Source organism: Meles meles, chromosome 10 (assembly GCF_922984935.1).
Source record: "Meles meles chromosome 10, mMelMel3.1 paternal haplotype, whole genome shotgun sequence".
NCBI lineage: Eukaryota > Metazoa > Chordata > Mammalia > Carnivora > Mustelidae > Meles > Meles meles.
Window position 1 is genome coordinate 14,656,876 of NC_060075.1, and position 27,247 is coordinate 14,684,122.

The 27,247-nt window shown below is 46.9% G+C and overlaps 1 protein-coding gene and 1 non-coding gene across 5 annotated transcripts in view; one reads left to right on the forward strand and one right to left on the reverse strand.

Moving 5' to 3' along the window:
* The window catches only part of HIPK2 (homeodomain interacting protein kinase 2), a 173,090-nt gene that overhangs the window by 131,417 nt on the left and 14,426 nt on the right, over positions 1–27,247 (forward strand). Inside the window, exons 7-12 of one of the 4 annotated variants that reach the window (XM_046020152.1) lie at positions 2,118–2,280; positions 5,979–6,105; positions 7,028–7,149; positions 16,703–16,842; positions 19,795–19,974; positions 22,503–22,784. In XM_046020152.1, the coding sequence (XP_045876108.1) occupies positions 2,118–2,280; positions 5,979–6,105; positions 7,028–7,149; positions 16,703–16,842; positions 19,795–19,974; positions 22,503–22,784 (1,014 nt within the window). Of the gene's footprint in view, positions 1–2,117; positions 2,281–5,897; positions 6,106–7,027; positions 7,150–16,699; positions 16,843–19,794; positions 19,975–22,502; positions 22,785–27,247 lie in introns of all 4 variants that reach the window. The other 3 variants (XM_046020150.1, XM_046020151.1, XM_046020149.1) reach the window with 3 other exon arrangements.
* LOC123952383 lies at positions 13,029–13,133 on the reverse strand. The gene has a single exon (XR_006820633.1). It is a non-coding gene; the product is annotated as a U6 spliceosomal RNA (small nuclear RNA).

Sequence of the window (27,247 nt, forward strand, 5' to 3'; positions counted from 1 at the left end):
TCCATAGCAGACTCTCATTATGGGATTTGTCCTGCTTTGGGGGTGGAGGGGTAAGTCTAGCAGTCGGTCTGTACAACAGAAGGAAGGCACACTTGGTGATTTACTGGATAGGGCTCCCGTGAGATCAGTCTCTTCATATTCGGGGCGAAGTGAGACACTTGTGGAACAACGTGGCAGGAGGCGGAGTCCTGCTCTCTAGAAGGCTCCCGTCAGCCATCTGCACAGTCAATGACACAGTCCCCCACAGAAAGTCAGTGGCATGGTTGAACGACCTCAGGGTCCTGCCCCGTCTCTGGGTCCTGTGAAGGAAGTGGGAATAAATGCTTCATTGTACTCGATGAAGACCAAGCTCGGAGACCATGAGCATCAGCTTCAGGTGCAGAATTCGGTGTAGGTCCAAGAGGATCCCTGGCAATTTAGAATTCAGAAAATGGGCCCCAGAAGGAAAGACAGGTCTTTGAGCACACCTTAGCTTACCTGAGAGTAGGCCTAACCCCTCAGGGGCCCTAGAACTGTCAGGGAAGACCATGAGAACTATAGGGCAAGAAGAAACCTCCAGCCCACACTGCTGAGGACCACCCCCCAACCTTGGGGCTGGGCCAGAGTTGCCCCAACATCTAGATTAACAGGTGAAAGGGACACCTTCTCCATACCAGGGGGCTCGTGCACAGATTCCTTAAAAACCATTCTCATAGAATTAACCCGAAGTGCAAGTGCTTGCCTGTCTTCATGAAACTCAAAACTCAGACCACTTCAGTTTGAAAATGCATAGTCTAAAAGCTTTAGGTTGAATTGTCACAAAACCATATAATGCATTTAAATACACTCCAAAAAGAATACAAAACCCATCATTATATTCTTTCAGCTTCCATGTGAAAGCACTTAGCCATTTGCTTGGTACTTAGTAGATGCTCCAAGCACGTTGGCATCACCAGCAGTCTTGCTAGTGTTTTTAACTCTTAGCTACCATAGAGTAGGTTTTCCTTTCTCTCCAGGGTCTTCAGTCAGTGTTTATTCCATGTGTGTAGTGTGGCCATTCTAAGTAGTCATTAACTCAGAAAGGAAGGATTCTCTGAGCGTGTCCAAGTTCGAAACATCGTTCATGGAAAGGGATAGCCCACTACACCCGGTTGGCCCCAAATCTAGCACGCCCGTAGGACCCATTTGTAATCTTAAAGTAGTAGAAAATGAATATTTATATTCAGTTAGTACATTATTTGTAACATAAGTATTTAAAATCTAAATTTAAGTGCTGTTTCACTATCCTGAATGTTAGCATTGGAGGAAAAGTAAGTTTCACTAGAAGACAGAAGTGAATGAGAAACAACGTATAAATTCTGAGGGATACTCTATGGGGGATTTTCAAGAACTCAGTGGTAGAAGCCACTATGGCTTTCCTTTTCCTCCATGCTGGTGTCAGCACCATTTTTGTACTTTACTTTCCTAACTAGAATTCTATTCATGGGTGCAATAGAGGAAGAAAATGAGGGAGAGAATCTTTATTTCATGTAACTGGGCAAGAGTGAGAAAAGCAAAAGGGAGGGTGAATTGGGAGGTTGAGGAGGCTGTATGGGCACGCGTGAAGACTGCTAGTGATTAGCTCTCAACCAGGGTTAAGCACGATTACAGATTACCACTAGTATTACTGTTCTGTTACACGTGCCATCCCAGGGGGTCAAAGAGTGACGACAGGGACAAGGTGCTGGGTTGGCTCCTTCCTTGGCCATCCCCTAGATGGCGCTGGTGCCCCAGAGGCGCGAGGAGTTGTCTTTGACCAGAAGCTGCTATTTCATGTCCCCAGTCAGAAGCCACCCTGAAGGCCAAGTACAAACGGTGGGGTTAGTTCAGCAGATCAGGGGTATGAGGAAAATACAGCGAGAGCCGTCACGTCTCTTGTGCTGTGGAGAACCATTACCGGTCCTGCATGGGGGAAGGGAGCATAAGGCAGTGGGGGCAGTTCATCTGGGTAAAGGGGACTCTTGCAAATGTAGACTAAAGTTAAGTTTCCCCCATTCTTACTTACCGCATTAACATTGTTCTCCCTTTCTCTCCATTTTCTCCCCTCTCTCCATTACCTTCTTCTCTTTCCCTACTGCCTCTGCCTTTTGCACGAACAGCGTCAAATCATGTTTCCAGAACATGGAGATTTGCAAGCGTCGGGTGAATATGTATGACACAGTGAACCAGAGCAAAACCCCCTTCATCACGCATGTGGCCCCCAGCACATCCACCAACCTGACCATGACCTTCAACAACCAGCTGAACACTGTCCACAACCAGGTGAATGGGGAGCAAAGGGGAAGGCGGGCAGGACTGACGGTGAGCTCCCCCCCAAACCTAGTCCGGAGACCATATACAAGAGACACCGTCATACGCAGAATTCCTCTACCATGTCAGAAAGTGTTTACTTACAAACTTACTTCCTTTGAGAGACCCAGGCACTCTGTATGGACTGCGGTCCCACTGAAAGGTCCCAGAAAGGACGCTCTTGGGGTGCTCTTTCGGAGATGGTACCTCTTCGTGCTTCCCTCCGTCCCGATGTGGGAGTAACGTAAAGCCTCCTGCTCTAATGGCTTTGTGTTTGACATCTGCCCAGTCAAGAATTCGAGCCCGGGAAGGGACGCTGGCGATTGTGTAGTACAGACCCCTCCCCCTTGTCCCTGCACAATGGGGTCCACGCGATCTCCCAGGACAGATAAAACCCGTCCTTTCTCCAAGTCACAGGGAAAATCAGTTCATCAGTCTGTCACCAGAATCCCAGCAGCGGGAACCAGAAGGTTTTCTTCTCACACATTTCCAACTTTTTGCAAAAAATTAGCAGAACCCCGCACCTCATGCATTATTTAAAATATGAATGATGCCCGGGAACTCTTTACTGAGTGAGTAATCTCCAAATCCTAGTCCAGGTTGCCTCTGATAGCTAAGAGAATTTTGCTTTTATTCCCAAATTCCGGTCTTCCCACTTTCCCCAAAGAACTAATTGTCCCTAGATTTCTTTTCAACCTTGTCAAATCTGCAGTGGTCACAACACTCCTGTGTGTGTCTGCACACACCCTCCAGAGGAAAGGAGTGTCTGCGTTCTAATCCTGAAACACGAACACCTCGGCTACCAGCGCCCCCTCCCCCAGTCTCCTCCTCCTCTCCCCCACCTCCCTGGTGTCTGGGCCAGTCCTGCGGCACACTGCGTTGCCGAGGTCCAGCCTTTCTTCCCTGCCTCTGTCCCCCCGCCTATATCCAGGAGAGGCCACCTGGAGGTTGCCACCCCCGGGGCTATTGGTATCCTTAAGACTCTCCTTAGGGGGAAGAGCCAGGCCAAGACCTGATCCAAAGAAATGAATGCACCCCCCTACCCCCCAGGGCCTGGCCCAGCGCTCAGGCTGTATCCACAGCCAGACCTATGAGCTGCTTGAGAAAAGGCCACCGTGGTTTTGTCCCTCATCACCAGAACCCCATCACATCAGCTGGCAGAAGGGGGGGGGATTTGTTTTAAGATTTTATTTATTTGAGGAGAGAATGAGCGAGCGGGGGAAGGAGCATAGAGGGGGGACAGGCAGACTGCATGCTGAGTGTGGAGGCCGACGTGGGGCTCCATCTCATGACCCCGAGATGGCAACCTGAGCCAAAACCAAGAGTCTGACCCTTAACCAACTGAGCCACGCAGGTGCCTCTGGATGGGTTAATAGGACAGAGAAGTTCGTTTAAATTGATGGGGGAGGGGGGTTCAGTGCTGAGCGCAGGGGACGCTGGTGAGACCCTGAAGCTCAGAGGCGTGGAGAGAACGCTGTGGGCTGTAGGCTGTGTGTGAGTCAGCGGGGCCTGCGCTCGCACCATGCTCACCCGCAGTGAGTGGACTCTGGCTGGTGCTGTGAGCACAGCGAGCAGAGGGAGATAAATTTGGAAGGGAGGGTTGGCCAAACCATGGGAAAGGTGTGCCAGCCTGAAGTGCGTGGACAGTGTTCATTAGACAGTAATTGGAGATTTGGGGGCAGAGGTGATGACAGGCACAAGGTAGTCTTTTGGAAAGAATGTTCTAGCCTCAGCGCCAAGAAGAGTTGGAAAGGGAAAGTGGAGGCCAGAACTCACTAAACAGAGCCCAGGCAGCAGGAGAGAGACCCCCAGCAGGAGAGAGACCCCCAGCCAAAGAATCCTGACTATTAAAGAGTCAGGTCCTATGGACAAGTTGAAGGAGGCAGCCATGGGAGGTGGAACAGGAGAGTCCCCTCGTGGGAACCTGGAGCATGTTGGTCCCCAAGAAGGGAAGCCCAGGGGACATTGGGAAATGTGTTTGGGGAGGGGCTTCCAGGACAGGTGGGGTCAGAGAGAACAGAGAGGAAACACAGGGCATGTCATCGGTAACGAAACATAGAGGCTCGCACACACGCATCCCACGTGCATTCCCGGTCACGCTACCCAGAGTCCCAAAACAGCCACTTACTGTGACAACACGTTATCTTAAAATCCAAACATGTATGCCACCTAATGTAGTCATTACTTTCAAACAGATTAATTTGCTTTGCACAAAAGTTCACCATAAAGTCTAAGTATTTAAACAAAAAAAAATGTAAAATGAATTGGGTTTTTTTTTGGTAAAATGAGATTTTATCCTTCTTATCAATTTTGAGATACATACGTACCTTCTTAAAATTCTGTTTCTACGTGTGTCCAAGATACCCTTGTGGCTCTTGCCTCCTTATCCTTCCGTCCACGGAAGCTCGAGCAGCAAAACTTGTAAGCCATGTTGAATCTGAGGACACCGGTGCCCTCCTCCCCCTAGCGTGTGCAGGATCGGTGTGAAGAAGGCTGAGACGGGGCAAAGTCAAATTCAAAGAGAATTTCCAGTTCAGAACTGAGTTTCCTTGCTTCCCATGGACACTCATTCTCAAATGATGTCTCTTTCCGAAAGACGCAGGAGAGAGGACATAATTTCAGAGTTTATTTAACTCCTCTCCACTTAAATTCTCCTGACCCACCGACACTCTCCTCTCTGGCTTCCAGCCTTCGGAGCCAAACACTAGTGTAAGAATGCCCCAAACTCAAACAGGAAGCCCCAGGCTCAGTGTGTCCCTCTCCCTGGCTGTTTCTAGAGCGTGTTAATTTGCAATTGCGTGCTCTGCGGCCATCTGAGCAGCTCTGTAAACAGTACTCGCCTTAGGCCTGAGCAGGAGGACCCCCTTCCGAGGCCCACCGCAGCCTTCCTCCGTGTGTGTGTGCTTCCATGCCTTCCCCCATGCCTGCAGGTGACCGCCTCCTGGCTTCATCCTCCCGAGTACAGACTGTACCCCCAGCCCCAAGGGAAGGGGCATGTGAACAGAGCTTGCATGTGTGAGCTGGCAGGTCTGCTTACGTGCACCCAGAGCACCCAAGTTGGGGGATGGAGCTGGGGCTGGAAGAGAAGGCAGACGGGAGGTCAGCTCTCATCTCCTCCCCTGCCCCCTCCCCTTCCTCACCCCATCACCATGTTCCAGTGCAGAACCCAAGGAATCGAAGAGTCCTGAACTCGAACCTGGCCTTCTAGATAGTTGTGAAGTACATTCGTCAAAGCTGAAAGGCAGAACATAAATAGTTCCTGGCCTTGTTTTTAACTTTGCAATTTTTAGACCTCCGTTACGCAAGCTTCCGTGTGCCCTTGCGTCCGAGCCCCGCCAGTGTTAGGAATTGGCGTGCGTGGAAGCACCGAAGGTGATTCTGTTGTGGCCGCAGGTGCCCGCTTCTCCCCGGGACTTCAGCAGTGTCTCCACCCACCCCCACCCCCCGTTTTCACTTTTTTGCTCTTGGTTTTTATTCGTTTGCTCTTCTTTTGAGTTCATTTATTTGCTTTAGACTCGTGGCTCCCAGCATACCATCTCCCTCATTTTTTATTTTTGTGTATTTTTGTTTAATCCCCATCGCTCCTTTAGGCTCCCACCTCCACCAGTGCTACTCTTCCCTTAGCCAATCCCGAAGTCTCCATACTAAACTACCAATCTGCACTCTACCAGCCCTCAGCGGCGTCCATGGCCGCAGTGGCCCAGCGGAGCATGCCGCTGCAGACGGGAACAGCCCAGATCTGTGCCCGGCCCGACCCCTTCCAGCAAGCTCTCATCGTGTGTCCGCCCGGCTTCCAAGGTGAGGACCAGCAGACGCAGCCCCTCGCCTGCTGCTTACCCCGGGACCTCCGGGGCCCTGGTACCCGCAGTTTCCTGGCATCACTGAACTTGATTGAGGGCCCCTCTCCTGCTTCAACCAGCCTAGAAACAAGAGGACTTAAGCCTCAGCACCAAGTTGCTTTTCTCCCCGCCTGCTGGTAGTTTTGGTCCCTGGCCAGCTGTCTGTAAAGGGGCGTGTTGTCTGCGTGTCTGTTGTTAGGCTGATGTCAGCTTATGTTTCGTCCGATAAAATATCCTCTGGGCGGGTTATCTGGAGAGACTTGCCACTCTGCCAGCCAGTGCAGCCTCCGTTCTCATGCAAAACACAAATCTCCCTGAAAAGGACCTCCCAGGCTGGTCCCCCAAATGATTCATGAGCCACACACCCCAACGCTCTTCTGAGAGCTCTAAGGAGCCAGAGTTGATGGTGCACAAGGTTACCGTGTTTCCAGAAATCTCAGGTGTTTATTTCCGCTCCCCCCACTGTGTACACCTGTGTGTGGTGCCTCAGTTTGAGTCGGTGCCTTCCCAGTGTCGGTGCCGTTCCAGTGGACTCGGACACTCTTCCCAACACCCCTGGCTCTGACAGACCCCAAGTGTATTTACACGTTAGAAGCCATTTTTCTGCTGTGATTTGTTGGCATAACTGTTCCCCTTCAGGCTTTTACAGACTCCTTAATTTGACCTTCTGATTCCAGAAATGTTCAAAGTTGGGTTTTTTGTGGCTTTTAAGTTTTTAAGTTAGAAACTAAAGGGGAGACTTGCAAAGGACCAGGTGACAGCTGGTGAGGACTGGAGTTGGGGGCGGGGGAGACCTGACCAGCTGGCTAGGAAGGTTCTCCACATCCAGCGGTTTCTGACCCCCCAACAACCCCTCTCTCCCTTGCCCGGGTCTGGAACAGGATTGCAGGCCTCGCCCTCGAAGCATGCTGGCTATTCCGTGCGAATGGAGAACGCCGTGCCCATCGTCACTCAAGCCCCAGGAGCGCAACCTCTTCAGATCCAACCAGGTCTGCTCGCCCAGGTAATTCTTTCTTTATTATTACTCGTACTGCCATTATCCGTGTTAATGTTGTTCACAAAAGAGATAGATCTCCACTAATTCCTTCCTTGGCGTTGAGTTAGGCGCTTTGACTCATTAGAATAGACCAGTAATATTCTGAATGATCCCCAGGTGAATCGCCTTCCTGCGTATCTTGCTTATAATTCCACAAAGAAATTTAGACACAGGGAGAGTCTGGGGAAATTGTTATTACTATTGTAGCTTTATAATGCAAATTAATATGGGAGACATAGGTTTTAATCCTAACTCTGCTAATAACTTTGTGACCTAAGGCAAGTCAGTTAACATTTCTTTGCCTTGAATTTCTTTCTTATAAAATAGAAACGATTTTTTAGAGCCAAAAAGAGCCTTGGAGATTATCTCCTTATTTCATATGGAGCTGAAAAACCAGGATCACAGAAGCTGTGAGCTGGAACCTTCCTTATCTGTTCACATAGGTACTCCGAAGGTAGAATGAGAACACAGAGGTGAAAGTCGTTGAAAATGTGTAACATGTTGTGGAAATTTAAGGCAACAGAGTGACGCAGTGATAACAGTCATCCGTCTTTAACGGCACTCGAACAAATACATCATCATTATGCCAGACACTTTATAGTTGTTAATTGATTTAATCCCCACAACAGCATGATAAGTAAGGTATCTGTCTCCGGGTGACAAATAGAGAAAACAGGCACAGTCCCTGCCTCAGAGTCCCAAGGCCATCAGGTGAGAGAATCAGGACACAAACTCTTCTACAGAATCGTTTCCATCGTTGGGCAGCAAGGACAGCTTAGCCTAAATGCTATTAGTTTAGAAGCACATTAATTTGTAAATAAAGTAGGTTCCCAAAGCCTATTCTCAGAGTGTTCCTACAGACAGTTTATATATGGTATCTTCTGTTGAATAGAACTTTCTGGGCTTAATTTTAATGTAGCAGAATTGCAGAGATGTGTGTGGGCTCCCTACTCAGTTGGCCTTTCTCAAGGCCCGCTGTCTTAACTGTTAAAGCTGACACCCTTCTTGCTGTCTGGGAAAGCCTCGTTCCCATTTTGTTCTTCAAAATTTCCTTGTCAGCCTCGTCCCTTCTCTTCCCATAGGAACTTCACCATCAGTCTTACAAACAAAACAATCACTGGCTGGGAGTTACACAGCATTTAGCAATTGTCATTACAAAACAAAAGGCCCTGAACTGTATTTGCTGGACTTGGGTTAAATTTTGTATTTACCTGAGGAAAAGCTTACATCCTTATGGTGTTCGGTCATTTCATGCACACACACAGCATAACTATATATTTATCTTTTACTCTTTTCATTAAAAGTTTCATTTTTTTGGAATAATTCCTAAATATTTAGCAGGTTTTATCACTATTAATAATTTTATTAATTTTCTTGTCTGATTGTTTTTGGTTTCCAAGATGAAAGCTGTTGTGAGTTTGTTATATCTAGCAGTCCTTTTTTTTTTAAGTTTTTTTTTTTTATTTGAGAGAGAATGCGTGTGCACATGTGTGCACATGAGCAGGGAGAGAGGGAGAAGCAAACTGCCCACTGACTAGGGAGCCTGACATGGGACTCGATCCCAAGACCCTGAGATCATGACTGGAGCCATCCAGATGCCCCTATCTAGCAGTCCTTCTAAACTCTGAGTAGTTCTGGTTGTTTCTGTGAGTTCCCGTGGATTCCTTATGGATTCTACCTTCTTACTAGCTTTGTTTCTTCCTCTACATTCCTCCTTCCACTGTGCGGCAGCACCTCAGAGCCATGTTCAACAACAGTGTGGACGCTGGACATCCTTGACTGGTACCTAACTTTAGACGAAATTCTTCTGTTTGCCATACTTTGTTTGCCATTGGTATTTGACAGAAACTTTATCAAGCTTGCTACCTTTTGAATGGAGTTATATCACATGTTCTTTATGCATTTATTAAAATACTCATGTGGTTTTTGTTCATTCATCTGCCAATATGACAAGTTGCATTAACAGGTTTTAATATTAAACTGTCCTTGTATTTCTGAGATGAGCTTCATTTGATCACGCGTGTTTGATACGCATTTACACTTTACAGTACTGGGCTGTTTGTAAATACTGTGGTTAGTGTTTTTCATCTGTATTCAGAAGTGAGAAGTCACCTATAATTTCTTTCTCTTATAAAATCCTTCTCTAAGGGACACCTGGGTGGCTCAGTGGATTAAGCCGCTTCCTTCGGCTCGGGTCATGATCTCAGGGTCCTGGGATCGAGCCCCACATCGGGCTCTCTGCTCAGCAGGGAGCCTGCTTCCCCCTCTCTCTCTGCCTGCCTCTCTGCCTACTTGTGATCTCTCTCTCTCTGTCAAATAAATAAATAAATCTTTAAAAAAAAAATCCTTCTCTAATTTGAGCTTCGAGGTCATCCCAGTCTCATACAGTATGTTGGATATTATTACCCTCTTCTTCTGTGTTCAGAATAAGTTACAACTTATTCTGAATAAATAAGAATAAATAAGTAACAACTTATTTAAGGTGGATATTTATCATTCTGCATCTCTGTTCTTATGTCCAAAATGACACTGCCGTGACCACTGACAGCAGTTTCCGCCGGCCTACAGAGTTGCTGAAAGTTTATAAACAGAGAACCTTCCATATTTAAAGTAGGCCTTCTACTTCTGCCTCTCTCACCAGTCCTCATAGCTTCCTTTTGCTCACACAGTTTGGTAGGAGGGAGTTTGGAAAAGGCCAAGAAAGATCAAGAGAAAGAACTATAAGCTCACTCCAGGGGCCAACTATCTTGTTCGTATTTTCTCCGATTGGCAGAAATCCAGGCCAGCCTCCCAGTGCTCCTCCTCTGTGAGCCAAAACCTATAGAACTTGCACGTACTTACAGATTTTTTGTTGGCCCACTTAACCCTGGCAAGCCAGAAATCATTTCTGAAAGAAACAATAATTAGCATTCTTATTAGCTAACCTAGGCATTCTCCATTATTCAGTTTGGGGGAAACCAGTAGGCTCAGCATTTCTGAATTTGTTTGCCCTTTAATCATAGCAGGGAAGAGCTTTACCTTTGCCTGCTTGAAAGAGAGTCCCTAGAGTGCTGTACATCTCCAAGTAGATTTAACCTAAAGCTGTAATTGGGAGAGGGAACAAAAAATACATGTACAAAGAGTTTAGTCTCTACAGTGTTTATAGCATGAAACTACTAGGGGCAATTTGAATGTTCATCATAGATTTGTTAAATAAATTGATGTGTGTGCATAAAATGGAACACCATGTAGCCATTAAAAAGGACACAATAGGGGCACCTGGGTGGCTCAGTCAATTAAGCGTCTTGCCTTCGGCTCAGGTCATGATCCTGGAGCCCCGGGATTGAGCCCTGAGTCAGGCTCCCCGCCCAGTGGGGAGTCTGCTTCTCCCTCTACCCTTCAACCCGCTCATGCGCTTTCTTTCAAATCAAATCTTTGAAAAAAAAGAACACGGTAGACCAATGTGTCTCAACACAAAGATTTCTTATATTAGGTTAAAAAAAACTTCTGGCACTATCCAGTATCACCGTATGTCTTTCTGTCCATTGGTTGTTTTCTGTTCACTTAATCCACGGCAGTATGTCAGCCTAAAAAGGTAGAGCTCTCCTGGTATTTTTTTTTTTTTTCTCTCCTGGTATTTTTAATTGGTGCCTTCAAAGGATGAAAGTAAGCTAACTTATAAAACTCGTCTGGTGGCTTTTTAAAAAAAGCAGTAACTAAACATTTAAAGTAGCACCTTCATTTTCCTCTGAGTAAATTTCTAGGTATCAGGCAGAGGCTTCCCAAATATTATTCCTTACCTAAAGTATATCCAGCAAGTGGGTATCACTCTTTTTACAAATATTTAAACCTTTCCAAGGATTGTATTTGTGAAAGTTTAGAAATGGAGTCTTCTCAATCCATTCCTCACATGTGCTTTGTTTGCGTTGCCTTTTCCTCCCCACCTTCCAGCAGCCTCTCATGTCCTTCAAAGGGAAACCGTCTCTCTGGGGTGCCCCAAGGACATGTCCACGTAAGGCCAGAGTGAACTCACACCCTCTTGTGTCAGTGATCTGGGAGTGGTCTTCCCAGACTCTTACCAGTACAGCCTTATCGGTACTGCCCAAAGGCGGCTGGCACCTCTGTCCTCTCAGGCCTCAAGCCAGAGCTCGCACCCTGACCACCATCAGAAATTGGGAACAAGGGGCGCCTGGGTGGCTCAGTGGGTTAAAGCCTCTGTCTTCGGCTCAGGTCATGATTCCAGGGTCCTGGGATTGAGTCCCCCTATCAGGCTCTCTGCTCAGCGGGGAGCCTGCTTCTCCCTCTCTCTCTGTCTGCTTCTCTGCCTACTTGTGATCTCTGTCTGTCAAATAAATAAAATCTTAAAAAAAAAAGAAATTGGGAACAAGTACATAAAAGCAGAGAGGTGGGAAATACAGGGCTCAGATGAGACAGTATTGAATCTATCTCTTTTCAAATGCCGGGGTCCAAAACCCTCTTCAACTTGTTCCAGCAAGGCTAGAACAGGAATTCGGAGCTCTCTCTCACCGCCCCACCCCCCCCCGCCGCCAACCCCTGTCCAAAATATGGAGATTCGTAAAAGACTACAGCCTTTCACGACTAAGGTGCCTTCTAGCCAGTCAAGTCCTGTCACCTGAATCCCTTTAAATGCTTCCCTCAGGACAAACAGTTGGCCAGAACTTCTTAAACTGTCCAAAATCTAAAACTTGACTGCTTCTCACTCAGAACCTCCTCTAGTTACATTTTCAGCAATGAGTCTGTCTGACCTTTCTGTCTTGCTCTCTGCTTCTGTCCTGCTTGGTGTCTGAATTGTTCATGAATAAGGAAGGCTTTTCCATGCTATGTTCATGCATTTACCACGAGTCCCTGATCTTCAATAGAGGCATCGTTTCTGTGTATCCTTGCTATGAAGAGAGAGAGTGTGCTGGCTGAGGGCAGGAGCTCTGAGGTTTGATTGCCTACAAGTCAGAGGCCAGTCCCACCACCTGCCAGCTATATGACTTTAGGGAAGTTATTTTTAATTTTTCTTTCAAAATAATACATGCACCTAATTTTTAAAGTTAAATGAGTCCAGGGGCGCCTGGGTGGCTCAGTGGGTTAAGCCTCTGCCTTCTGCTCAGATCATGATCTCAGGGTCCTGGGATCGAGCCCCGCATCGGGCTCTCTGCTCAGCAGGGAGCCTGTATCCCCCCCCCCTGTCTGCCTCTCTGCCTACTTGTGATCTCTGTCTGTCAAATAAATAAAATCTTAAAAAAATGAGTCTACAGACTTATAAGAAAATAGTAGTGTCCTGTTCTGTCCATCCCCAATTTCTAATCCCCCCAAAATAACTTTTCACTGTTTTGTCATTTAACTCCACGTTTCTAAATAACATGCTTAAACTACTTTTTTCTGATATTTCCATTTTGGAATTTCCATCTTACTGTGGAAGATGAAGACTTAGGCCCCAGACCACCCCATCCCCACATCACCTGCCCAGTCATGCGCTCTCCCTCTCTCTCACTCACTCTCTTCCATTCTCCCATTCTTCGCATGGAAGTTTCTAATTCAACCACTTCGCATTATTTACATAATTATTATCTTCAGTATTATATACTATTCTCCGCTGAGCTTCATAGTATATTCTGATTCTGTTCCTTTCCTATGCAACTTGTTTGTCCTGGAGTTAATGGTGGTTTCATTTTTCCATTGGCTTAGTTTCCTCCCTCTTAAGACTCTCCTTGTCCACATTGGTCTGAAATTTTGTGACTATATGCTTCCTCATGGGTCTTTTTTCATACATTGTCTTGGACTCTGTTTGCCCTTTCAGTCTAAAAGTTTTTTATTTTTTCTTTAAGTTTTTCCCCTCCATTTTCTCTTTCTCTTCTTTCAGTATGGAACGCTTCAAGAATGTGCATGGCATCCTTGCGCAGGGGCCGCGCTCGTCTTCTCCATATTGTTCCAACTTCAGTGTGTTGCCGCCGAAGCCAGCACGTTCTCTGATTCCGCTTTGTGAAATTCTTATTAATTGGATGTTGGTGCTTTTGAATTAATCTAATGATTTTCATCTTTTATTCTCTCTATATATATTGTATCTGTGCTTCTTTCCAAGAGATCTTTCTCAGCATTTTCTAAAAACCTCCTATGGAATTAACTTCTGTTATAGTTCTCATTTCTAAGAATTCTTTCTTATTCTCTGAATACAGATATGGACAAATAGATATTCCTGTATATGATCTTGTTTCGTGTGTGTGTGTGTGTGTGTGTGTGTAATTCTTTTCTTTTTAACTCTGTGAGGACAGTTTAAGGTTTTGGAAATTTTCTTCTGATTTCTACACTGTTTTTGTTTCCTCTGAGTTTCTTGTTTTAGACTCATGTTAGAAGCTTCCTTTAATATCTGGTTGTCCTTGGCTGTTCATTAATATATTTTTTTAACTTTTTTCTTAAGATTTTATTTATTTGACACAGAGAGAGAGAGAGATATCACAAGTAGGCAGAGAAGCAGGCAGAGAGAGAGGGGGAAGCAGGCTCCCCGCTGAACAAAGAGCCCGAGATGGGGCTCGATCCCACGACCCTGAGATCATGACCTGAGCCGAAGGTAGAGGTTTAACCTACTGAGCCACCCAGGCGCCCTAGCTGTTCATTCATGTTAAGACTGAAGCACTAAAAAACTAAATTTGAAAGCTACTGGAGGGTGAGGACAGACTACTGAATGTGGGCTTCTCTCTAGTCTGATAAGGACTGAGCCCAGCATTTTCATTGGCAGATTCCCTGATCCTCCAAAGTATCTGTAGTTTTTTCCTCTTGGACTAGTCAGTTTTCCTAGAGAGAATCCTCCAGCCAACTACTTTGGGTCTGCAAACCGAAAGGTAAAGGACTCTCACAGACTTGACCTTAGATAACTCAGTAATTGCCCGTCTGTTTTCCAGTTTCTAAGATTTTGTTATCTGTTGTCTCCTCTGTTGTCTTTGTCCTTACAGATCTCTGTAGTATTTATTCCTTCACTATCATTTCAGTTGGGTTTAGAGAAAGAGAGCAATAAATGTTTCATTTCCTACATTTCTGGCAGGTGATTTAGCATCTCTGTAGTTCTGTTTAACTGTCTGAGAAATGGGGAGAAATAACAGTCCCTCCCTCACAAAACTGGTATAAAGATGAAGTCAGAAACTTGAGGTGCCTAGGTGGTTCCACTGGTTGAGTGTCCGACTCTTGATTTCAGCTCAGGTCACGATCCCACAGTCATGGGATCGAGCCCCACGTTCGTTTGGCTCCAGACTCAGCGCAGAGCCTGCTTCCCTCTCCCCTGTTCCTGTCCTCTCTCTCAAATAAATAAATAAATAAAATCTGTAACACACACACACACAAAGGTGAAGTCAGAAACCTATCTGTGGCCTTAGCTCTGTGCTTGGCACACAGTATGCGTCAAGAAGTATTTGCTCTAGGGGTGCCTGGGTGGCTCCATTGGTTAACCCTCTACCTTTGGCTCAGGTCATGGTCCCAGGGTCCCGAGATCAAGCCCCACATCATGCTCCCTGCTCAGCCAGGAGCCTGCTTCTCCCTGTCCCTCTGCCCCCTCCCCTGCTCGTGTGTGAGAGCATGTGCTCTCTCTCTCACTCACTCTCAAGTGTATAAATAGAATTTTAAAAAAATATATTAGCTCCAATCTTATAAATTATAAAGTAGTACTAAAGTATAAGTTATAGAAGTGTACACAAGTAACCATAGAGTGTGAAGTTCATCTCCCATGAATTGAACCTGTCATTCAGTGGAAGGGGTCAAATATAGCCTTTACCCTGTCTCTTGGAGGTAAAACGTTAACATCCATTTTGGGAAAGTAGGGGGAAAACGATGTCCTTGGCTTAATATCAAGATTTATAATTCAGAAGTAATAGTCAAAACACATGCTTTTCCAGAAAGCTGAAATGAGCCTCCAAGTCAGTATAAACCTTATTGCCAACAAAATTATTACTCATTTAACTTTTTGAGCTTGTAACTGTTTTAATCAATTAAATTACTTTTCTGCCGCGTCTGAATTAATTAAATGTAGAATATAATTAACAAATATTAATTACCTTGGTAGATTTGCTTCTTTCATTTTATCAACAAACATTTATTAAACACTTACTGTATAAACTGTGGTCTCTAAGTTTTTTGCCTGTACCAAAACAGATCAGTAAGCAAACAGGCAGTGTAAAAAAGGTATGAGCGATCTCACTGGCCTCATCTGCACAATGAAAAGGATGGACCAGGTGAACCATCCACTCAGATCTAAAGTGTGTTGTATCATTTTATACACATCATTGTTTATTAAGTTTTGACTCAAGTTCGTGAGTCCTTTCCAGAAGTGCTTGTCTGTACATAAGAGCCAAAATGCACCTATTAAAGATTCAGTTAGTGGACCACTGTATTCAAGAATTTATCCAATGTCAGTGATACCTGGCCCAATGGAAAGAACAACATGTAACTAAATCTTTAAATTCTTGACCCGCCCAAGAAGTATGTTACCTTAGCAATGTTCCTTTAGGTGTCCAACTTTGGACAACTGTGTTTAGTCTGAATCATTTACTAACCAAAGGCAAGCAGAAGAGTGACTGAAGATACAGGAAGCTCAGAGCACCAGGCAAACCACTCCCCCCACCCACCCACCCCACCCGCCAGTGACTCTCTTCAAGGAAGAATCAGGGAAGTTCATTTTAAAGTTCTTACAAAAAGCTTAAAATTTATGAAGAATCAAGCAGTGACTTGCTAACTACATATCGTTTTGGCTTTGGTGGATCAGGGTAATTCTCAGTGAAGGTTAAGGCCCCAGCTAAGAATTTTCTACTTCATGCTTGCTTGCTCTCGGACGTAGGCAAGTGTCTGGTGATCTCAGAATTATGTTACTTTAGGTTCAGAAGATAACATGATTTGGAGGTCTAGAGTCTAATTCCTAAACAAACGGCAAAACAAAGGATATGAAATGGAAAACTTCCTGAGGGCAGAAAGTTACCTTCGTGTGGCCCAAGGCAGCTATTTCTGTCTCCTGCACATAGTTACTTGCCAACACAAATCAGGAAGTGAACTTTGGGAAACCTTGAGCATTGTTCTTAGAGTGAATTTCTAAACAAATCTTCTTCCACACGAATAAATCCCTTCCATATGACTCTATGCCCATGTACTTACTATTTTCTGTGTAGGTCACCGATTTGATCTCCCCTTAACTTAGTTTTCAAGGCCAAAGACTGGGTCTCCCCTTGAACACCCATCGCAGCGTCCAGCACAACCCGGGTCCAATCAGGACTTAACTCAGGCAGACAGACTGTGTGATTAACAAACATGTTGATGGGGGGCGCCTGGGTGGCTCAGTGGGTTAAAGCCTCTGCCTTCAGCTCAGGTCATGATCCCAGAGTCCTGGGATCGAGCCCCACATCAGGCTCTCTGCTCTGCAGGGAGCCTGCTTCCTCCTCTCTCTCTGCCTGCCTCTCTGCCTAGTTGTGATTTCTCTCTGTCAAATAAATAAATTAAAAAAAAAAAAAAAAACAAACAAACATGTTGATGGCACACGTCCTCTGTTCTGCAGCAGGCCTGGCCCAGTGGGACCCAGCAAATCCTGCTTCCCCCGGCATGGCAGCAGCTGACCGGAGTGGCCACCCACACGTCCGTGCAACACGCAACTGTCATTCCCGAGACCATGGCAGGCACCCAGCAGTTGGCCGACTGGAGGTAAGGATGAAAGCAGGCGTATCTGGGACGGGAGGCACGTCCACGGCTCACTCAGAGGGCTCCTGGCCAGGCCCATGCTGTCCGTTCCATGGCTCAGAGAGAACTATTTAAAGTAAAAGGAAGATTCTGTGGAATACGACTACAGTGTAACGAGAGTTCGTTTTTCAATAAATGTACCAGGACACAAGGAAATCAGCTTCATTACCTTAAGGCCAGTTGGCCGCCATCGACCCCAAATCCAGTTACATCATTGGTCACCCGCGTAATTCACGGACTTGCCTCCGGATGATTTTTGGTTTGTTTCTCAGAATTAAATTCCACTCCCAGAGAACAAAGATGTGTCAGCAGTGAAAGAATGCAGAAAGGAGTCCTTGAGGCTCCAAAGCAATTCTAGAAAGTGCTCTCAAGGTGTTTGGAGACATGGGCACACTGGAGTTGTATCTGACCTCTCAGGGGAAAGCCTGACAGAATGGGGCTTTATTTGGAATGGTAAACTCTGGCATGTTTGCTGAATGTGTCTCTTCAGCTAATAGATCTGATAGACCAAAGTCCATTTTCCACAGATGTCAGAGGCCCGCTGCTGACAGCCACCGGCCCACTGTAGCCTGTATGTGATTCCAGCACCCCACCCATCCTGTGCACTGGCTTTCTCACCGGCACCTTGCTCTGTTGTTTTTATGGCCACTTTCCACCGCTCCATCCCAACACTACCACTGCCCCCTTCACCTGAGCAGAGCCAAATGGCAATCCCCAGGTTGTTTCCAGCTTCCCACAGCCCCCTGGGCTCTCTCAGCCCAAACATCAGGGCATCCCTCCACCTTCCGACAGACCCCATACCAACCATGGAGCCTCCCTGAAGTTCCTTTTCGGATCCAAAAGGCTATGGTGAATGAAGCGCGCTCAGTACAACAAAAAGGCGTGGAGACAGAACCCTCCTCCCCACCCCCGCCCACCAGGCAAGCCTCAAAGGTAGCTTCCTCTCTTCCTCCATTTAATTTTCTGACTAGTAGAAACAAGAGAGGACATAGGCTCTTTCCTGCAGCCCGACTCACTTCCCACTGACAATGCCCACCAAGTCCATCCCCACGCACTGGAAGCACTTTCAGAGCAGCGGGTTCGGTTCTGGTTCTGCACAGCCTGGGGCAAGTTACCTAACCTGAGCCTCAGTTTCTTCTTCAGTAAAGTGGGGATAATAATCCTTACTTCATAGAACTGCTAGGAGGTTTAAATTAAGATAAAATACAAAGCACTTGACCTGTATTTAACATATATCAATCTAGCATCTGCTGCAGGACAGGCAATGAATAGATCTGTTATCTCCCCTTCCCCCCATTCACACTGGCTGGTGCTCTGTGAGACTGTCTTCCCTCTCCAGCTCATTAGGAACAGCAACCAAGTGGAAAAGCTGTCTGACCCATTGGGTTTTTTCTCACCCCCTTTTTTCCTAAAAGACCACACAGACATGCTGTACTACTTTTTCCTGTGTCTTTTAGCATTTATAGCTCATTTAATTTCAGCAAAACTCACATACTCACTCAGAGATTTTCCTATTCCTCCTCCCTCCATAGCTCTTACCTGGTTACCACAAGAAACGCTTTAAGCTGACACTTTGTTTCCAGTCTCTTCTCTGTGTCATGGGTGGGCCAAAGAACATCCATAATCGTGGCTAATAAAAGAGAAGTACTGGTGCTAGACTTGTGTCAAAAGAATGCCACGTCTGTAGAAGAAACAGCACCTACAAACTCAAGAAGCCAAAACATCAGTTTCTAAGCGTAAATGTCCAAAAACGCTATCAAAATCTCTACAAGAGTGTCTACTTCCTTCCTTTTTTTCTTTTTTCCTATTCATCCTTTTCCCCAGGTTGCAAAGATGATTTTTATAATATTTTTAAAATTCAAGTCAATTCTCCTTCAACTTTTAATTCTATTAGGTGCTGAATGGGCTTTTATGGGCAAGTCTCTGAATTAATCACCACCTTTAATCTTTCTGTGGGAAAATAAGCCTTTGAGCTCCACACAACCCAGATCATAAGAACTCTTGAAAGATAACCCGCTTTCAGAAAAATGGCTACCAGTAGTATTTCTATCAACATGTGTCTTCCTAATTTTGACTTAGTACCGAATTCTGTACACGTCCAGTCAACCTTCAGTTAATCTAATTGTTCATTCAGCAAGCATGTAATTAATTGATCAGCTGCTACATGCCTGAGCATGGTGCTAGCCACGAGAGAATTCAAAAGAATGTTAACATTTCCAAACAGCAAGAACATACAATATCTAGTTTTCAAAGTTGTTTCCTTTTTTTTAACATAAGCTACAATTTTTTTCATTTATAAAAAGGCATTACCGTGATATCCTACTTCAGAGTGTGATAACCCACTAAAGTCACTTATAAATTCTAAAAATGTACACACAGCCACCTGTCTGGGGACTTTAAAAGGTAGAGGGACTATTTATCTTCTCTCCCCAGAACTTGAGGTGAACTTGCAACTTGCCATTCTTCCCAGTTGCAATGTCCTCTTTCTCACTCACCAACAAACTGGGTTTCTGCCCACTCCTTTAAACATCATCGCACCTGGGAGGCTGATCCGATGAGCTCATCTCTTCAACAACCCCATGAGCTCGTGAGAATCAGCTTTTTTAATTTGGCTTTTAATTGGGGAGGAACCTTTATCCTAAAAAAGAAGCTCCAGGGGCGCCTGGTGGCTCGGTGGGTTAAGCGGTTACCTTGGGCTCTGGGCATGATGGTCCTGGAGTCCAGTCCCCCATCAGGCTCTCTGCTCAGCATAGCGCTTGCTTCTCCCTCTCCTTTCTGCCTGCTGCTCTGCCTACTTGTGCTCCCCCTCTCTTTCTGTCAAATAAATAAATAAACCTTTAAAAAAAAGAAGCAGCAGCAGCCCCATATTTATAAAACCAGTAAAGATCCTTGTTTACCCATTGTTTTCCCACACAGGAACACCCACGCTCACGGCAGCCATTACAATCCCATCATGCAGCAGCCTACGCTGTTGACTGGTCATGTGACCCTTCCAGCAACCCAGCCCTTAAATGTGGGCGTGGCCCACGTGATGCGGCAGCAGCCAACCAGCACCACCTCCTCCCGGAAGAGTAAGCAGCACCAGTCCTCTGCAAGGTAGGTGTTGAGAGTTGCCCTGGAGGAGAGAGACCTTTAAGCATTAGGAGTGTCGGCCTGTGCTCTGAGTCCCAGGCATGGGACAGGGAGTGGCCGGCGGAATGTTTTCTGATGTGTCGTACACTGCATAGCACTAAGGTTTGAAGGAGACATTCAGTCTCACTTCTCTTCCCTGCCACTTGCCTTACCATCCTCCCTGCTGTGCCCCCTCCCTACGGGGAGGGCCTGGAATTCCAGTGTCCAGCGCCTTCATCTGAAGCCATTCGTGCCCTTTCCCTTCTGCATAAAACACTCAGACATGCCTCTGAAGTTGCACTTTGGAAATCATAATACTGTTTTGTTTTTTAATGAATGGTAGAGAAATGTGCTTTCTTTGATATCCAGGGTCAAAAATCAAACTCACTTAGCTGCTTCCTAGAAAATATGCAGTAATTTTGGTTAATCCTAGACATTACCAGCAGAATAATCCTTCTCAATCCCTTTCAGTCCAGTCTCCCCTCGGTGAACCCTTAAAATAAAACGGAAAAGGCCACATTCTACGTGATCCCATTTAGATGGCATTTTGGAAAAGGTAAAACTAGATCAGGAATTGCCAGGGACTACTGGGTGGGAGAGAAAGGGATTGACAGAAAGGGAGCATGAGGGAACTTCCAGGAAAGTTCTCTGTCTGGATTGACAGGGCTACGTGTACCTTTGTCAAAGCTCATCCAACGCTTCCAAAGGGTGTTGTCACTTTTACTGAATGTAAATTATACCTCAATAAACTTGTCTTTTAAAAAGATCTCCAAATTAAAAAAAAAAAAAAACAAAACAAAACAAAACCGAGATCAAGGTCATGTGGTGCAGAATTGCTCCTACGTTTTTCTCCAGAGTCACTGACTTGGAGGCGCTTAATTGCTTATTTAGAATAGGTTGCTCAAGAGAAGGAAGTCCGGTACATAAAATGTCTAGTGACTTTTGGTTTCCTACTTCCTCATTCAACCAGGTGCCAGAAACTAGGCCTGCCTTTCTGTCATTCTCCTTTGAAATTTAACCCAAGAGCTGACTTCCTTTGAGTTGTCATTCTTCACAATTCTTCACTGGGGTATTTCTGACAATTCTGGGAAATTCATCTCAGATCTCTGGCAGCCCTGTGACAACACAGCCGTGTCATTATTAGATTGTCTGGCAACAGGGGCCACCATCTCAGCCCTTTGCTCTGTCGTGCCCAGCCGTGTGGGTGGTCACACAGAACACCAGGCTGACCCTGGGCTGAGCTTAGCATCCTCACGGCTCCCCTTGCAAGCAGGGGCAGTAAGAACTCTTAGCCTCCCCACCCATTGACAAGGCCCTCCCTGTTGCCGACTCATCACCCAGCTGGCTTTATGAAGGCTCATTGCCAGTACATTTCAAGATCGATATAATTATACTGAAATCTTTGTATTTGCCTATTTTTAAGACCAGTGCCTTAAGGAAAACAGAAGGCTCTCCCTTGTTGGGTGGTGCAGCCTGGCGCCCTGTTCTTTAACAGTGCCAAATGGAGATCCATTAACTGCTGAGGTAGTGAAAACATCATCTCAAAATTGCAACATAGTAACAATAACGAATGTATAGGTTTATGCTAAGTGCAAACAGTGGAAAAATCTTATTAGTAAAACTTATTGCCAGCCCCCAGAAAGGGACAAGCAACACGTCTGACACTAGCTATATAGAAAATTAAATAGATCTACAGAATTATTTTCGTCTTCCTGCCTCCCTTTCAGCTAGGAAGTACTAGAATCTCTAAGGACATAGAAGAGTCTTAAAAATTTCATTGGGCTTTCACTATACAGATACAACTAAGGTCAGCATGGGTTGCTGGGGAGGGGAAAGGGGAAGGTATTTTTTTCCCTTAAGTTAGCAGAAACTACGTTTGCTAATTTGGAGCCAATCAAAGTCAAGATTAAACGGTCCCTATTTAAGTACACCTTTCCCTCTTGCATTTTGCCCAGTTTTTCTCATTACAGTTCAAACAGATGGTAAACTTCCTATGAGGCCCGGGTGTCAAAGACATGAGTGTTTTCATTTCATAAGTTGCGAAGCAGCCATTAGCAAGGAAACCGAAGCTCTATGTGGCAAATAACATTTCTTTCAACTCCCTTCAAAACAAGACCCATGAGCATTTGCAGAATGTCAGGACGTCAGGCCTTGACCCTGAAGATGGGAGGGTGGGCAGACAACCTTGAGACCTTGGGCACTGCACCTGCCCCCAGAGACCGGCCCAGTCCCTGGGCACAAGCCCTCTCCCTCTCCCCAGGCCCCTGGCTGCTCCCTTTCTCCCGCTGGGAACAGGCACGTGGCACCGGACCAGAGCCCAGAGAAGGCGAGGTCGCTGCCGTCATGTATGTGAGCTCCAGGGGCAGCCGCTTCGGGAGTTACAGAAAACATCTGAGTGCCCTGAACTTCTCACTTGGTAACAGAGATTTGGCAAAGCCGGTGTCCCTAGAGAGTTCAGCTCCTTGGGAGGAGCCACGGGGCCTCCCTGAGCATATGGGGCTTTGTCATTCCAGAAACGTCTCCACCTGCGAAGTGTCCTCCTCGCAGGCCGTCAGCTCCCCTCAGCGGTCCAAGCGCGTCAAGGAGAACACGCCTCCCCGCTGCGCCCTGGTGCACAGCAGCCCGGCCTGCAGCTCCTCGGTCACATGCGGCTGGGGCGACGGGGCCTCCAGCACCACCAGGGAGCGGCAGCGGCAGACGATTGTCATTCCTGACACCCCCAGCCCCACGGTCAGCGTCATCACCATCAGCAGCGACACAGACGAGGAGGAGGAACAGAAGCACGCCCCCACCAGGTGAGCCCCCCCGGGAGGGAGCAGGGCCGGCTGCACGGTGTGCTGCTGGCTCACGCGGACAGTGCTCCATGCAACTGGGCCCCTTTCCATCATCGGACATGGTGATCGCAGTCTCCTGGCCCCGACATTCTGGTTTTGCCGTGGTCTAGAGTCCTGAAGTGATTTCAAGGGACTGTCTGACAGATTTTCCATAATCGTTCAGTGCTCAAAGAAGTTTGAGTCACTTTGGTCATGAAAAAAAGTTACAGTTCTTATACATCCGGGGGACCTGAGACCGACGGTACATGATGCCGGTGTATTTCAGCTCCTGTAAGCTTCAAAATCTCTGCCTCGGGCTGTTGAATTTATTCCCAGTTGGTCAGGATATTTCTCTAGAATCGCCTTGGCGCTCTCAGAATTTGAAATAATTGTCCCATTAATCAGAAATTTCTCAGTGTCTGATTAACCCAATCTTTCAAACTGCCAGTTGGCTCTTCAACCCAGAGAGCATTACTGTTTATTCCAAAGTAGTAAGAACTCATTTTACTCTGTGGATGCTTCCTGGGAAGGGAAAAGGAGTATTTATTGTATCTGTAAGACTGTTAGCCCTGGCACCAGAGCCTCTTTTCCTACATTTTCCAGCCAGACTTGCACAGAGTGCGGTTTCTACTTGGGCTGCCTGACAAGCCCCTGGACCGAGTCCCTCTGGAACAGTCGGTCCCCTGGCCTTTTGCAGCCCCCGGGACTTTGTAGATCCCAAAGACTCACAAGCCCAGCTCCAACGTGCCAGCCTCTCCTGGGACCAAGAGGCAGGGAAGGGGGAGGCCGACCACTGCCGAGCCCAGCGCTGGTGGCCAGCACGTGTCCTGGAACCTGAGGCAAAGCGTAACGGTCACACTTAGGCCCCGGTTATCAATCCCTGACTGAATACAATGTCACTAATTAGTAATCACAAATCTTCTTGATGAAATAATAAATTCTCATACCTGAAATCATTACCAAATGTACAGATAGGCTAATTAAAACCCTCTCGCTGTCGCTACTCCTGCCCAGGCTACCCCTTCCTGTCTTTAGAAGGAACTCAGTATTTTGCTTTGTTTTTCATGAGAGAGCTAGTGTATGTCTCATTCCAGTGTCCTCTCCTCCTGTTTAGTGTCTCGGTCCGGTCCTCAGTGTGTCTCAGAAAAGAATGTCATGGAGCCCTTCTGCGACGGGCGTCGGTTCCCTTTCTGGATAACAACCCCATGTTGATTGAATACTCTGTCCTCCCCAGCATCGCACATCCCCCTCCCCCAGCCCAGGAATAGCATGGGCTCAGGTGGTCCCATCACAAAGAGAAAGGCTTCTCCCAGCCCACAGCAGCCTGTCCCTGTGTTTGTAGAGTGGGCCATAATGCAGGCCGAGCAGCCCCGCACAGCCCTTTGCTACAACTGGGAAAAAGAAAAAGCAATTTAAAAATCTGAATCAACTAGATGAGACTATCATTTTTGACGTATGAGATTCAGATTGACACGGAACCTCCACATCTGTGCTCAGGAGAGAACAGCGTGTCTGAGGAAGAGGGAGGATGAGAGAGCGATCTCTCCTCCAATCAGACCGCTGCGAGGGCCGAGCCCTGCACCAGGCCAGAGCACAGACTTCTGCCCCGGTGCTCCCCAGGGCCCCAGAAAGACAACTGAAATTCTTGGCAGCATGTAAGGACTTCATTGTGAATCAGCCGAAACATGGGGGAGGGCTGGGAACGAGCTGATGTCCCTCTCGTGTGAGGGACAAGTACCAGTTAGTGACAGTGGGCTGCTGAGGACCGGAGCTTCGTAAACTGGAAAATGCGGTGGCCCGCCGGCCACGTTACACCAAAGACGGGAACCAGCGAGTTCTCGCGAAGGCTTCCAGCTGTCTGGCTATGGCAGGAGTCTCGCAGAAAGACATAATCATGTTTTCTGGAGAGATCAAATGACTGTTGCCTTAACAAAAAAGTGTTTTAAGACCCAAGAAGACAGGAAAGCGGATTTGAGTCTGAGTGGGATCATACGGAAGTCCGTAGCTGTTTTATTTATAGAGAAACCACTGTATAATGTGTCCATGGTATTGTGACTCTGTTTTGGAGTGAGAGGAAAAGGGGGAGGATATATGATTACTCGTTCTTAAAAATCAGAATTATCATGAAGCTCAACATAGTAAGTATTGATTGGCCTCACCGGTGTAAGACCTTATGCCAGGCGGTACAGGTGTCACATAAATAAGGTAGACGGGCTCTGTCCTTGGGCCGTTTGCAGGGTAATAAGTGAGATACGACACATACAAATCATGACACAAAATGGAATATCAGCCCCCGTAAAAAACCAGCAGAGTACTGTGGCTGTTCAAAGGGAAAATAGCTTGGGGAAATAGCAGGGAAGAGGGGACTTTCTAAGGTCAGAGGTCCAAAGGATGTAGATAACCAGGAGAGGGGGTGAAATTGTGAATTCCAGCCCCAGTGGCACTGGGACCTCAGACGTAGGCTGGCAGGATCCGGAGCTCGGGGGCAGGTGATCCAAGGGCATGTGCAAGGCAGGGACGACAGGGACTTTCAGAATAAAAAGTCTGCTTCAGGAGATACCGAGGTTTCAGAATAGTGGTCTGCTTCAGGAGATACCGAGGAGCTCACGTGAAGGCTTCTGTCCTGGGAAAACAGGGATGCGCCCCCACGTGCAGGTCAGGGAGCCTCTTGGCCTCAACTGGCCAGAAGTTTTTCTACCCCACCAGTGTTCCCTTTCGAACATTCAAGACTTCGCTGCTTGTTCCGGAACCCAATTTCTCCTGCGCTGTGAGCGTCTTGATTCTGATCTGCTGTGTCCCCAGCCTCGTTTCCATTTGCTGCTCACCCCAGGATTAGCGCCCTGACTCTGTCGAAAATGCTGACTGCTTCTGCTAATGTAACCTGGCACGGCAGCTAGAGAGGGAGGGGGCCGACGACGCTCACCGGGACAGTAAGCGTGGTGTCTCGTGGCAGTTGCCTGTGCCACCGGTGGCTTTTAGAGCCAGCATGAGATAAATCAAGGCAGACCCACCGTGTGATAAATCAAGGCAGACCCACCGTGTTAGACCTGATTGAGGGTGTCCTGGAATCTCTGGGACCAGATGACATTGCCTAGAAATTTTTAGAGGAATGCCGAGGCAGAATTATGATTCCCGACCCCCAATTTTCGGCAGTGTTGGTTGCCAGAGCCCAGGGATGGTCAGCAGCTCCTGCTTTGTGAGGAGGACCCCAGAGCAGGAGGGGGCAGGCTGGGAGTGAGTAAATTAAGGGAGAGGGTATCCTGAAAAACCTTCGCTACGCATTCTCATTGGCACGGTCCCGTGCATCATTGGATGGGGTGTACAAGGCACGTACTTTTCCCATTTGATAGGTGAGGAAGCTAAGAACCAGAAAAGGTAGGTGACTTAGCCCAATTGATTGAAGGTTCTAAGTAGCAGAATCGGGCATCGGGTCCCATGCCGTTGAAAACACGGCAGTCTTGATTGGCAAAGACAACTGATTTCTTTCCAGTCCTTAATTTGACAGCGGTAAACTCCACCCCACCCCATCCTCTGATCACCGCTGTGCTCGCACACAGTCACGTCCACAGTCTATCCACCCAGCCCCGACTGGGAGCTCTCACAGCAAGAGGGCAGAGGCCAGCTCTTCTGATTCTTTGAGAAGATATTTTAAAGCGAGGAAGCCAGCCAAAGCCCACCACCTGCTTTTCCTCATTGAGTTGCTGTTGGAGGAGGGGGCCCCATGGGCATGGCTGGAGAATTGTTCTGGAGAGAGAAAAACCAAACTGGTATTTTTCTGGGTCCCCCAGGATGAGGTAATAGAATCAGTCCCATTTTACACAGTTACAAATGATTTTGATTAAAGGAGCACCAGACTGTGCTGAATAAGCCATCTCTCCCTTGAACTCTCCTGGGACGACATCGTGGGCACATGCCTTACCATTCAGACCCTTTGCCAGCCTTGCCTCGTGCCGAAACTGTCCTTCAGGGGCTGTACCACACAACCTCCAGTTACGAGGGTAATTTTTAAAGTGTGTCACCAAAGCAGTTCATGTCAGCTGATCAGGTAGAAACCATTTTGTCCAGTCTTCTTATTCGCTCGTGTATTCGTTCATTCAGTTGTCCGGATATTTCCGGAAGATGGGTTTGATTTTCCTGAGGTCGTTGGGGCACAGCCGCTTTCGGCCTCACTTGGCATATGTGAGCAGCCAGTCCTGAGTACCAGCACCAAGGTTGCCAGAATGTAAACTTTAAGAAGGTTGATTCGTTTTGGTCACTCAGTATTTTAAATAGGGATCTGACCCTAAATGATGTTCTTTATACGAAATTGAAAACCTCGAGCGATTACTCTCTTTAAAAGGCACAGTGAGGGGGCGCCTGGGTGGCTCAGTGGGTTAAAGTCTGCCTTCGGCTCAGGTCATGATCTCAGGGTCCTGGGATCGAGCCCCGCATCAGGCTCTCTGCTC